The sequence below is a fragment of the Rissa tridactyla genome, chromosome 3, assembly GCF_028500815.1.
Source record: "Rissa tridactyla isolate bRisTri1 chromosome 3, bRisTri1.patW.cur.20221130, whole genome shotgun sequence".
Taxonomy (NCBI): domain Eukaryota; kingdom Metazoa; phylum Chordata; class Aves; order Charadriiformes; family Laridae; genus Rissa; species Rissa tridactyla.
In genome coordinates this window covers 36,809,937-36,824,249 of record NC_071468.1, presented here as the reverse complement: position 1 = coordinate 36,824,249, position 14,313 = coordinate 36,809,937, and the positions used below count along the sequence as shown (strand labels likewise).

Here is a 14,313-nt window from a genome sequence, read left to right as displayed (position 1 = left end):
AAATATCTGTCGCCAGACCTGAAGCATCTGATCCAGCTGTGCTGAGGGAGCCTGCCAAAACATCCGTAGAAGATCTGGGAGCCGCCGCCAAACCAAGAGACATAAACAAGAAAGACTGCCAGGAACAGCACGGCAAGATATTCTACCCAGAGGAGAAGGCGCCAGCCTTGCGCTGATCAGACACACCAGTGCAGAAAACAACATAAAATTAAATCAAGTGTTTCTAGAGACATGGCTCAGGAGTCCAGTTCTTGGTTGAAATATGTTAAGACAGGAAATGAGCTAGACTAGATGAAATACGACATGTACTTGAGAGGAACAGTACTGCATTTCAGCTAGCTCCTGAAAATCCATAGGAAACAATGCAATTTACTGCTGGTGAAGCTAGTATTGATAAAGTAATAAAAAGTAACCCTCAGCTGCAAACAGCCTCACACTGCAATCTACTGGATGTTGGCAAAACTACATCAAAAATGCTGTTGAACAAATGATAGTGCTTCACTGTTAACTCCCTCCTTCTAAGCTCTTTGCTATTCAGTGTATTAAGACTCTTCAACAGAAATAACTGGGTTTCCTATACACGCAGCAAAAAGATAATCTTACAATTACTAACGCAAAGACCAAAAATGAAACTAAAGATCAGGAAAACATGACAATCCCTCAGTAAAACTCATTTTCTACTTTACTCACTATGAAATTATGTAAGTGCCATGAAATAGAAAACAATGACAATGCTTCCAAACTTGTTTATTTATAGTAAACTTTGAAAACATTTGGTTGATAAAAGAAATGCTGAACACCCACTATACAGAACAGCAGCTCATAAAAGCTTGTAACTGAGAAAAACAATGCCATTCGTTTCCTGCTCATGGTTTCCTGAGAGCATTGTGAACACGGACTACTCTGGCCACAATTTCATATTCTGTTCTGTTACTCATAACTTATTTCATCTAGCTAAGAAAGATTTGGTACACTGCAAGGCCAAGGCAGAAAGGAATGAATGCAGGAATGCTTTCCTGTCCCCTCCCACCGGCACCAACCTTCCCTAAATGTGATCAGCAATGTTTTCCTCCTACCTTGTGGGATCTCATTTTCCATCCCTGAGATCCCATTGGAAAAAGCCAGCATCCCAACAGACTACTGACTGACCTGGCCAACGTCTGATTTAGGAAAATGCTAGGAAAGAGAGCGGTGCTTCCAAGCTCAGTATGCTGCCATTCTTTTAAGTATCAAGCAAGAACACTTGCTGGGAGACATTTCCAGCAGAAATAAAAGATTGGTTCTTCAGAAACTGGCAAATAATACTGCTGTATAAAACCACAAACTCACAAATAGCTGTCTCCAGCACACACCATTCACAAGCATCGCATTTACTTTAAAAACCATTGCACACCCATACTGAAACTATCGAACTGGATCTATCAGCTGACTGTAGCCTACTGACCTGAGTAACTGAGGCTAATACCATATACTGCAGAAAAATGCAAGAAAAGATGAAAGATACCTATGTAAAAACTGCTAAAAAGAAACCACTGGGTGTTTTTTCCTAAGCCTGACAGTGACTGCTGCGTTAGGATTTAAACATCTTAATTTAGGTGGATTTCACTGAATGCAACTGGGGGACCATTTTCACTATCCATGTGAAAGTTTGATTTTTGATTATAGTTTTTAATCTTACAAAGCTTTTCTGATAGCACATGAAAATGCATTTACATAGTCTGATAATTTTAGATAAATCGCTAATTTGTCTGGATTATGAACACAAAGTATTAGAGGTATCCCTAAGTAATCAGGAATAGCTCCCTCGATTTTAAATACAAGAAATCTTACTGAATTTATATACCATAAAGCATATAGAATCATAGAATGGTTTGGGTTGGAAGGGATGTTAAAGATCATCTAGTTCCAACCCCCATACAGTTAATATCTTTAACTGCACAAGAATGTACTCCATTGCCTCTGTCTTCTTTTAAAGTGACTCTAATCTTTATAATCATGCCTCAAATGTAAGCCTTTCCACGCCTATAAACCTTAATCTCCATTATGCATACATTTGATATTTTTTCTCTGCTGTTTGATAGACGATCAGTGCCATAACAAGCCTGAGCAAAAAGGGTATCTACCTTAAGCATGCCTCCGAGAACTCCTCAAAAGGAGCTGGAGTCCTGAGGCTACTCCTGTCCAGGAAACTGGCTGCAGGTCCATGCTAGTGGATGAATTGGTTGCTACCAGAAAGAGCCAAACCGGATGGTATAAATCCTATCACATGTGCTAACGCAGCCCATGTAAGATGAGCAAATCTAAATGCAATACAGTGATGTACAACTATTAGTGTCCTTTTTAAATTAGCTAGCAGCAATATCCTATTCCTCGTTTGCATATCACTATATTTCTAATCTTATTTCTACTAATACAAACTATTTAAAAGAGGTTATTGCATTACTGTTTTATTAAACAGAAGTAGGAATTACCTTATAGGAAAATAGTATGTATGGAATGATTGCTTTGCAGTAGTACCATAAATATACTCAAGGTGAAGCATTTTTAAAAGACATTTGACTAATAAAAAAAAAAGTTAAAACTAAATTTGGCCTAAAATAGATCAGTTGAACCGAAAGACTTCTGGAAGCATGATAAAAAAAACCCAATTTGTTTGCCTCAAAAGATTAGAACAAGAAAGTATACATATGAATAAAATGGTAAAGTAGACTGGGGACTTCTACTGAAATCCCCACGAACAAAGAAACAGACATTTGACTGTAAACACAAACATTTTTTCACTCCTCCCACAATTAGCTTCCAGAATACATTCCTATAGTGTCTATAATACTGAAAAGACTAAAAATTTAGCAAGATTAAAACCTAGTAACTACTAGACTGTTATTCAAGATTTCAGTTTTCAGACATTATTAAACAAAGCTAGAACTTTGAACAAAAAGAGAATACCAAGGAAATTTACCAAGGAAAAAGTATTTATCATTGATCAACCATGAGGTTTATTTGCATGTTTTTGGAGCCATACAATGTTAGATATTGTTTTTACCATAATGCAGATATTTAGACTACTAGGTTTATTTAGTATAATAATATTTGTCAATTTGAGAAATTAATATATACAGAATAAATATTTCTTGGTTTTGTCAAACACAAAGGCAAAATAAAGTATCTGTCTTCAGAATTTCTTCATCATGTACTCATCAATAAAGCAGCATACCTTTCCTGTTTAAGCGCATATTCCAGCATTTTGATTCTTCGCACTAGATCCTTCTTTAGATTTTCTTGTCCTTTCCTTTCACCTTGAAGAAAGGCAATCTGGGCCTGCAAAAGGAAGTGTTCAATTTAGAATCTGCTTCCTTAAAAATATTTAGCATAGCTCTTAAATGTGTGTGTCTCCCCCAAGTTATTTTAAAATTGATTTGTACAGTTCAAAACAAATTAGCTTACTGTGTTTCATAAACATTAAATACTTAGTCAAAACACTTCATAGATAAGCCTTCTAAACTGCATGCTCATTACAGACAAAAGAAAAAGATAAGAAACAAAGCAATTTTCGTTCATTTGACAGGGTTTATTTCCTCTCTTGGCTAAACATTCAATAAAGGATAAGGAATAGATAAAATAAGCATACAAAAGCCTTCAGCAGATAAAAGCATTTACCAACAATAAGCAAGAAAAGATGATAAAGTATTTCTGCTTACTAACTGTAGTAGTATATAATTAGCGTACAGTTCTATTGATACATGTTAGATACATGATACCAGTCAAAGAACTAAAGTACAGCATGTTCAGCTAAAAGAAGAAAAAAAAAAAAAAAACTGTTTGCAATACAGTGCCAAGTGTTAATTATAATACTTACTAAAATAGGTTAAAGAAAGCTCTCCAGAAAGACTGTAATTAAGAGAGAGATGAAATGGAAAACAAGGAAAGGTATTTTGGTGAGGGAGACGAGGAGAGAAATGGTATATAAGTAAATAAAAGTGGAAAACAGACAACCTTTATTGACTTCCAGAAAAGAATAAGTATTTAGCTGCCTGTGAAAAATCTTCTTTAAATAGAAAATGATGATATATACAAGATATTCATTCCTAATCATAAAGGCAGAACTACCTGCTTTTGTACCTCATGCTCAAATCAAGTCCTTTTTAAGAGGCAGGTTCTTGTGCTCTCTCAACTCACGAATACACTTTTATACAAAAATACCTATGGGCAGTCACCACTTCACACCTCAGCCTCACCTGCATTGTGAACTGCCTGCCATTTGCAGAATCAGAAGCCTTCTGCCACCTTTGCAGCTAAGTCTCCAAGTATCTCAGCTGTCTCCTGAGAAGCACAAACAGGATAAAAGGCAACTGGTCTAAACCATCAGCTGTTGAACGTGAAGACCAGTACACTCTTCATTTAGATAAAGGCCCATCGCCGTTCTATAAGCGGTGTTTCTACAGGTACTGCAGTCTGTACCAATCTGTAGGGAAAGCTTGGGAGAATCAAGGAGGAGTATCCTCTCCTCACCTGCCACAACCTTGCGAGCAGCCCCCAGATAATTTAGTTAATGGAGACAGACATTTCTAAAGAATAGCTTAATCTGACTTCAGATTTTTACCCCAAGGCAAGAAAAACAGTGTCTGCAAGTGCCATTTTCTCTCCACCAACTACAAAGGGAATGCACACAACAAACTCGACTGGAGTTTGGAGATCAGGCAAGACGGATCTTACTCCAAAAGGCCATTTGCTGGTAGCCAGCTATAGCAGCTGCTCTAAAATATGACACCAGCTGACATAATTTCATTGCTCAAGTACAGCCAGTAAACAGCGTGACAGACACCTGAAGAATCCTTAACCACCAGTCACCAACTAGAGCAGCCAGTTTATGATGAGTGAAAAAAACACTGGCTGATCTCCAGTGAAGTCGGTCTTCACCTTCAACGGGGGAAAAGGCATCCGACTGCCAAAAAACACCCTCATCTGAATTAAAAGAAAGGCCTCTGTCACCCTGGCATCAAGCTTTTCCTCACTTAACACTGAAACTGGGATGAACAAAAAAACTTCAACTGAATTCTAAAGTTCATTTTTTGCTCAGGTTTAGGGAAAGGCACAGAAGACAGAAATGCTGGCTTTGGAGTCAGCATTTCCTACCCTGAAGAACGTAACAGTGCAAGAAGCACGTCAGCTCAACAAGGTCACCATCCTTCTCAGTAACAAGAGGAACACTTCAAGCACATACAAGTTAGTTTGCAGTAACTGTACAGACACTCAGACTGTAATGCATATACTAGTGCATTGCAACAGTAATTTCTCTCTCCCTGCTTCCAAACAGGTCCAGCAGAAATAAACAAGTGCCCTTCTAGCCAAAAAGTGAGAGAACATCACAGTATACTATTAAAAATACTAAAACATGATGTATATATGCACTTGACTGGAATGAAAAAGACCATCCAATGCCATCAGGACACAAGCTGAGGTGATCTATAATATGACCTGCTGTCTGCAAGCCATTTCTAGCTAAGAACAAACTGACCGAACAGGCTGGAATGAAGCATTTTTACTGGGCAGGTCGGCAAAGGACAGCCAGGAATGGCCTGGCTCATGCACTGCTCTACCTACAAGGGTCAGGCCAGCATTACCATGATAACAATTGAGGTTAAAGTCGTCTTCCACTGGTAACAGCCTAAACAGAGAAAAAAAATAATGCAACTTCTCAGTAGTTTTGACAGCTTACTTTTGTAAGAAAAAAGAGATTTAAATGGATTTGATTAAGAAATATCATACGACACCTCCTTCACGTGAAAATGATCTTCTGATACAGGACAGGCCTGGCTCTGTGACTTATTGGACCAATCATTTGAGAATCCAAATTCAAACCTGTTACCAGAAGACTCTTAAGCACATAAAATAATGTAAATGTTCCTAACTTTATGTCCGGAGCTGAAACATCTATGCCGTATGTTTCAACATGAAGGAAAAGGATTGTGCTTTACCTCTTCAGGGCCACTGGCAGACTGTATATGTTATACACATATTGCATAGGAAGAAATATTAATTGATTCTTTGGACATTTTTTATTGTCAGTCGTATGACAATGCTCTCACTGATGTCCTCTAACTTTTCTTTTTCCTGGACTTCCAAGAAATCCTTGTGTTTACTACTTGAAAAGCATGGCCCGAGAGCCATCTCTCCAGACCTGCACAAGCTTACTGCCAGGATCTTTCAAGATTATATATACATATATATATAGGTGTTATATATACATCTACACACTTTACAGATCCGTAGCTTTATTGGTAAATCAAGAAACAGACAAGTATACTAGAGAGCCTGAGAACAATTTTGCTCTCTCTCTAGAGGCTGCACAGTTTCTAGCATAGTTTGTTCATGCTTTTCTTCTGAGTGGCATCCTCATGTCAAATACTGATTATTTTTGAGAAATTCTAGCTCTGAAAATGGGAATGCTTAGTCATTTTCATAATATACAGAAAGTAAGAAGAATATTCCCCCTCTTTCCCACAGGATGTTAGTAACCCTTATCCCTCATCTATATAAGTACTGGATAATTACAATTAAGTCAGCCTCAGTGGACAACAAAACGTCATTTATATATGTAAGCTTGAATTTTATTTAAGAAATTCTTAACAATAATATTCAGGTTTATTTGTAATGCACATAAGGACAGCATTAAGATAATAACTGATATTCTATACTAACAATAATACTGTAACAGTCCATGTGTCATAAGCAGATTTCATTCTTTACAATGTTTGGCAATTAACTGAAAATATGCCAAAGAATCTAAATGTTCACACCATAAGTAAAACAACTTGTAGTATAAATGAAAACTGAATAAATGAATATACCGAGTTCAAATATGGAAAATGACAAATTATGAGATCTAGCAGTATTTTCTGTCTCTAGAACAAAACAGTGATAACTCTAGGTTTACTGTTTCTGATTAAAATATTTAGCCAGTACCCGTCTAAATGTCTGTGTAAACATTTAAAGTACAAGAGGTCTGGGTTTAAACACGATGAAAAGTGTAACTGAACTGCACAACTACAGTTTTCTTATAATTTGGATGTAAACAACAGAATTTTATCAGTAGACTGAGACTGCACAGGCCATTTCCCATGGCTGCGGCTTTATCGCAAGTCAATCCTGAAGCCTGCGCTACCTGAGGGAGCAGGAGAGCAAAGAAGGATCACTTCCGCCTTGAATGATCTGCAACACTGTTCTACACTGGTGTTTTGGCCACTCCTGGGAAGGTTTGCCAAAAATTTCAAGAATTCACAAATATGCCCAACAAACAGGTTCTGCGACAAATGACCTTCTAGCTAATAAGGTTAAAATGCATCAAGTTGTAAGCGAGTCACCACAAACCTCTAAAACGCCTACGGGGATCACACAAAAATTCGTATTGTGCCTTGCTTTATGGGTGGGGCGCATCGTCTCCATAAAGCGCCCGGCCCCGTTGGCTCCGCAGCGAGGAATCAAGGCAGCATCCGCCTCAAGTTTATTCCAGGCTAAGTGCTACAAGTTACTGCATTACAGATCAACTGTTAAATTAAAATCAAGTGAGTCAGGAGAAAAAAAAAAAAAAACAAAACCAGAGAATATTGGGAAGAAAGATGCCCAGAACAGCCTATTTCACTTACAACTGTATAGTGCAGTATTATTTTTTTTTTCACTTTATCTCCTTAAAGTTTTTAGTATTATCAACTGCAACAAAACTTGGAAGTTTCATGCACATCCAGTCTAAATTAATAGCACTCTAGATACCTTAACTATTCCACTTCTTTACCGGGAGATTTTAAAAATAACATTCATTTTTATGTTAAAAAAAATAAAAGTCTCACGTGCAACAATACTGTTGTTTTAAGAAATTCCCCAAAAGACTCTAAGGTCACATTACTGGGAAGTGGACAAAAGGGTGAGGTAATGTTTTAGGTAACACAGGGTTAGAAACATTTTTTAAAATGTTGTTGACTTCCTAATACAGGCTTAGCAGCCATAACAATATAATGGAATAATTAAATTCCATCTTAAGAAATCTGGATTTTACCAATGTTTTGAAACATAAACTGAAATTTAAATTTCCCGGAACCAGCAACCACAACAACAAGGATGTTAAAAAGTATATTATATCTGCACACCTTTTTAGGCTGACACCTTGACATTACAGAAAGGCAAGAGATTAAAAAAAAAAATATTTTCCTTTAGCAGAAAATGTTTTAAAAGAAACAATATTGATGTCTGCTAAACAAATGATGCACGTTTAATATCAACTTCCATCAGTTCCTGAATTTCACAGCTATTTCAAGTTAAAAGGTGATTTTTACTGTAGGGTTTTTTTAATTCTTAAGACTCAAGAACTACAAAAAGCCTTTCCATTGTTTTCTTTTAAATATTTATCTTAATATTTTAAAGTAAACGTCACTTCAAATTTATGGGCGCTTGAAAGTCAATAGGCATCATTTGACAAAGTAAGAGCTACTAAGACATGCAGTTCTGTGTATACTGCTTCCATAATTCAAGAACAAGGTCTTCACAGGTTGAGACAAAAACTGACAGAGAAAACCGCAAGAAAACTATTGCAAAAAATAGGTAGCTGCTAAAATAACTAAAAACATATACAGATGAATGAGCCTCAAACAGTTGTTCTAACTGGTCTACCAGAAGGATTCTGCAGGCTGCTGGGGTGCTCAGTATTGTAGATTATAGTTGGCTCACTCAAGCGCTACATATTTAAGTATATTTGTAAACACGTGTAGGTATGCCTGGGGGCGAAGGGGGCGTGAGAGCAGAAGAGATAAAAAACAGGTGCAGGGGAGAAGGAAAACATCAGTGGTCTAGTACAACTGGCAAACCATTTTTCAGGCACCACACTTCACAGTGCAACACACACCCACTAGCACTCCGTGCACAGAGAGGCTAGGATGCTTTTGAAGCGCCTGTAGCCATTTACAGTAACACAAAACTGAAGCGGGGCCACAGGCTGAAACGAGCGGCAGGTACCGAGGCGCATTTAGCTTCATCCTGCACAGAAGCTCTTCACCCCATTTATCACCTGCACGCTCACGCTGGATGATAGCGCCTCGTGGGACTAACACACAGCATAATCTACTGGCAAATTATTTTTGCTGGACTTCTCAGAGATGTCCTAACACCAGCATCAGAGCTAAGCCCTGAAAAAATTAAACCATCCAAGAGATCAAAGATTTAGCTCATGGTAAAAAAAGATGATTGAAGAAGCCACTTCCATTCTTCATCTCTTTGAAAAGACTGTTTGAAAAACAATTTCTTATCAGTGAATTCAAAATTCCTAATAGATCACCCAGAATCAAAAATTATTTAGTAATTTATTCCTGGCAATACCTTGATGACTAAATTAAGCATTTCAACCAACAGGAAGACTTCTCTTTCTGCAGTTTGAAGTGTTTTACTGGGCAGATCTCTGTACAGATAGCCAGTCTTTCTTTTATCCACTCTTCAGTGCTGCCTTTCACTGTTCTAACAACTGCAAACATCAAAATATTTGCTGAGTTAGCCAAGCAATATATATTCAGCTTATTTAATCATTCTTCATAAGTAAAAATCTCCTGTAATTTTCCAGTCATTTTTGTAGTACACTTATTTAAGTGGTGAGCATTAACTTCCCCCCCCGCCCCCCGACTTTGAGTCCCAGAAGCATGTTCCATGTAAACTGATGTAAGGACAAAAAGAGAGCAGTTTTAAATGTGATGTAATTCCATAGGCAACACTGCAGTGACACGTCACAAGAAGAAAGGCAGACATGCAGCAGCAGCAGTCAGCACCAGGACTGATAAATAGACTTAGGGCCCACATGGCAATGGAGGTTCACAGGCTGAATGAAACCCTTGGGGTATAGGAAGACAAGGGGGAACATATCTGGAGGAGATCTGTTGATTTGGCTGTAGTAACAAAAAGAGGAGCGAATCAGACTTGACCGCAGGACCGTTTGCAAACACTCCTGTTTCTCGTCCCTCCAGCCAGGAACAGCTACTCCTTGTACTCCAGGACGCACCACCACCCTGAACTGACTACAGCGTCAAGCCAAACAGATATAAAAATAACCGATTTTGCTCTCACCTCCTGTGTACAAGCTTGGATATGAATATTGTGCATGCCATTTTTGTTCCAATGCTTTTGCAATCCTGCCCTATGTGACTGCCCTGAAGTGAAATATATTCCTGGCTAAGAGCAGAAAAAAAGCAGTCTTTCCACACTGCAATCTTTAATTCAACTTCTTTGTCACTGCGTTATTTTAAAAATATTCAATGTTAGTTAGCATATAGCAAAATTTTCAAATAGGAAAAGAACATCTTCTAGATGAATCCATCTACAGGCCCATACAGAGAAGGTCACGATGACAAAGTGAACCTTTGTTTTCACATTTCAGATAATTTTTTTTCTAGCTTATTGTCTGCAAGCTTGGATCCTGAAGTGATTCAGAAGAGCTGTTTCAAGTATCTAAGCATTTCTCAGCATTTAAAAACAAAACATAAAAATCCTTCATTTATGTCTAAGTCAGTTCTTGCCACTTTTTGGCTAAGGAACTTAGAAAGGAGGACTTGTGAAGCCAAATACGTTGAGTAGGTTGCTGACCGATACCTATCTTCTCAGAAAACAGTGTATGGATATCAATTTTAGTTGAGGCTTGGCATCTGTAGAGCCTTATTTCTTTTAGCATTAAATTAAGATGAACCAAAAGTCTCTTGAGATGCATGTGATCTTCCTTGGGGAATTTTACACAGCCTGTTCTAGAATTAGTAAGTAAAGTTTCAGTGTCTACTGAAACGCCAATAAAGGCTAAGTTATATTTGCAACTTGTTGTTCAAACAGTGCAAAGTTACTTACCCCTGATGCAATAAAACTGACATGAGCCAAGAGCTTCAACAGAAAAAGGAGGGCTACAATTTTAGTAGGACAGAGAAATTGATTTAAATTATAAACACACACTAGTAAAGACACATAGGATGTTTCACTATATGCTAACCTCTCATCGAAAACCAAAGTTTTCCACCTAGAATATAACAGCGTATTTCATTTTTGCTTAATTCAACAATTCTAAAGCAAATCATGGAAATCAGAAAATCCTCTACTTTTTTAAAGCATAACTTTCTCCAAATAGTGTTTTTAAGATTTAAAGACCATGTGGAGACAATGTAACATTGCAAAACTGTTTGTTCATGCCACATCAATATTTACAGCAGCACTTTCCTAAAAGAATTAGGGCCACTTAAGAAACACTTTTTCATTACATTTAAACTAAGTGACAGGTTTAACAGATTTGAGAAGAATAGGAAAATCTGATGCTGGGAAATGCTTGGATCATTTATGCAATTAAAAAAAACCCAAAACTACTATAAAAACCAGGTACAGACCTGCAAAGGACCAGTCTCATCAGTTTATATTTACATTCTACTTCTCTACAAAAGCCAAACACTTCTATAATGCAGCGCTTTTGTCACTGAACATTTAATCCCACTAGTCCTTCCAGCCTAAATAAAACAAGGCATGACAGTTTATCAATTGAGATTAGCTGGCAATCATGCATATAAGCAAACAGGAAAGAAGAGTACAGAAGCTTCTCCGCTTTGCTTTGCGTGAGTTTGGCAACTAGAAAGTTTGCTAAAAAAACTTAGCAAAAGAAAGCATCTCTGGTAGTCACTGAGACCCATTAAGTATCATCTTTCACAACTAAACACGCCTCAGTATTGTGATCATGACTTATTTTCTTCTGCCTTTCTTTTGATTTATCTGACACATTTGAAACAATAAAGTTGAAAATATTGTCCTTCTGGGGTGGAGAGGAATTTGACATTAATCACTGTTTTCTTTGTAATAGCTGCCTTATGAGAAAAAATATTTTATCAAAGACTTCCACAGCACTTGTGCCAATTCATCTTTCACAGAGAACCTCAGAGATTCGACCCACATCATATTCAAAAATCTTATACACAACTTCTTCAAACTGTATTTTATCTTCTATTTTATTGGCCAAACCAAATCCTTTGGAACCAAAACTTCTTCCAACTGTATTTTATCTTCTATTTTATTGGCCGAACCAAACCCTTAGGAGTTTTCCATTCACTAAATAACTGATTTCATCAACTCACCGCTCATTACTTTTTCTCTGAACAATATTTCCAGATTATCCAGCTATCGGAGTGACGTTTAACTAGAAACTTAATCCAATAAGAGGACCGTTATCTAAAAGCCAACAAACTGTAAATATCAACTATTTCTGAATCAAGTAACGAATGTCCTAAACCACACTATAAATAGCCACAGCCATCTGTCTGATTTGCCCCTTCTCCTCATTACTCTAACTTGTCTATCTCCAAGGACACAATCTTACCACGAAGCGCGCCTGGTTTCACCGCCTGCCTCTCGCCTCAGAAAAGCAGCAGCAAGGGGGAGGATCACCATCCGTGACCCCCCAGAGAGCTAACATCACTCAATCTGACTTCCATGACCAACCTCAAGTGCTTATCTATTATTTCCATCACATTCCTTCTATTACAGTTATTCCCTATCATTTAACCACGTTTTATGTCATTTCATTAACTCTTTCCCTGCCATTTGGGTGTTTTTATTTTTCTTTTGGCACTGCCTTATAAGGAATATTTTTAACACAGTTGTGGAAAGACAAGCACGTTGTATCCACCCATTCTCCATAACTTCCTTGCAAATCTTTGCAAAGTAAAATTTGCCTAGGAAAAATATTTTTAACATAACCCTATCAGGTCCCACTACTCCAAAGCAGTCTGCTACTCTAAAGAAAACGGCTATCAGTTAGAAGAAATGAAAATTTTAGTAGTGAAGAGGACAAACGCTAGAAAATTCCTTAGCAGGACACGGGGTGTCTATACACGCAGTTACATACAGCATAGCAGTTTGTTGCAATTTAGAACATTTGTGAAATGCGGAGAAATGCCAAGTCTGCAAATCAGCATTTTTGCCAGAAAAATGTTTGTCAGAAGCAAAACTTTCCACAGCAACATATGCATTGCTTGCAGAGACAAAATTCCTAGTCAAAACAAAAGCCATTCGCATGCACACACACACACACACGCACACACACACACACAAAGCCTTCCGAGCTCACCCAGCCCAGAAGAAGCAGAGCTCAGCAGCTTTGTCGCTTGCTGGGACAAGGACACCATTGGCAGTGCTCGGCTCCATGGGGGTCCCAGCCGCGGGGGCAGAGTTCCCACCGCTCCCCTCCAGGGGTGGCAGATGGCTAATTAAATTCCGCAGCAGAGAATCACCCCCAGCCAGTCAGAAGATGTATGGTTAAGGCAAGGACACCAATATGGAAGGCATTTCAAACCCTGCTTGCCTCAAGCAAAGACCGGCATTTCAGTGCCCTGCATATGCATTTGATCAAACTCTCGGCTGTTTTGGGATGGGCTTGTCCAATACATAATGACAACTCTGAAATGTCTCAGAAACATGGTCCAGAAAAATGCAGAATGAAAAAAAAAATTTGAAGTTTAAAACTTTTGCAGAACAGGAAACCCTTTCTTGTCAACTCTCCCAAGCAGCTGCTAGAAGAACCTCAGAAAAGGAAAATTACTCACTTCTAAAGAGATACGAAAATAAATGATAACATTCTAAAATGCAGATTGTGAATACTAAAGTGACGATTAATAATGGCAGTATTTATTGTAGTGAACTACTTCACAGGGCATCATGAAAGTTTATTCTTAGAATAATTTTTCAATCTGCAGATGTCAAAGTACCATAAACAAAATGCAAGTATTAAAAGTGAAATATATAATTAGCAGATAAGCTGGATGAATCTGTTTTCATTCTGATTTGAAATACACAGCTTATGAATGAAACTTGCATAGATCTAAATATTGATATCCTCTTTTGCCCTGAATGAGGAAGATTATATAATAGAGACAACAATAATTTGAAAACCTCATGAAAAATAATTAGAAATTCAGTGTAAACATGGATATTTGCCAGGGAAAGCAAAATATAGGCACTTGATATGAAGAGAAACCTTGCAAATGCAGTATTAGACCAGTAACTAAAAACAGAGAGTAAGCTGCCTGGGCCTGCCAACTCATGTATGTTATAAACTCCAGGAAAGGGGTGTGTGTATGTGTCACCTGAACAAGCATCACATAACGCAACAGAAAGGTACTCTACCTGAATATCACATTTAGTTCCACACAATTAATTACAAGTAAAAGGAAAAAAAGATAAAATAAAAAGAAGCCTAGAGGGGAAGAAAACAAAGATAGGAAGTCACAGTGGGACTGACTGACAAGGTGTTTTTCAGAGACA

General features: G+C 37.7%; 1 protein-coding gene across 4 annotated transcripts in view; it reads right to left on the bottom strand.

Moving 5' to 3' along the window:
• STRN (striatin) overlaps positions 1–14,313 on the bottom strand; it is a 72,896-nt gene that overhangs the window by 56,109 nt on the left and 2,474 nt on the right. For all 4 annotated transcript variants that reach the window (XM_054194765.1, XM_054194766.1, XM_054194767.1 and 1 more), the window contains exon 2: positions 3,215–3,318. In XM_054194765.1, the coding sequence (XP_054050740.1) occupies positions 3,215–3,318 (104 nt within the window). The remainder of the gene's footprint in view (positions 1–3,214; positions 3,319–14,313) is intronic.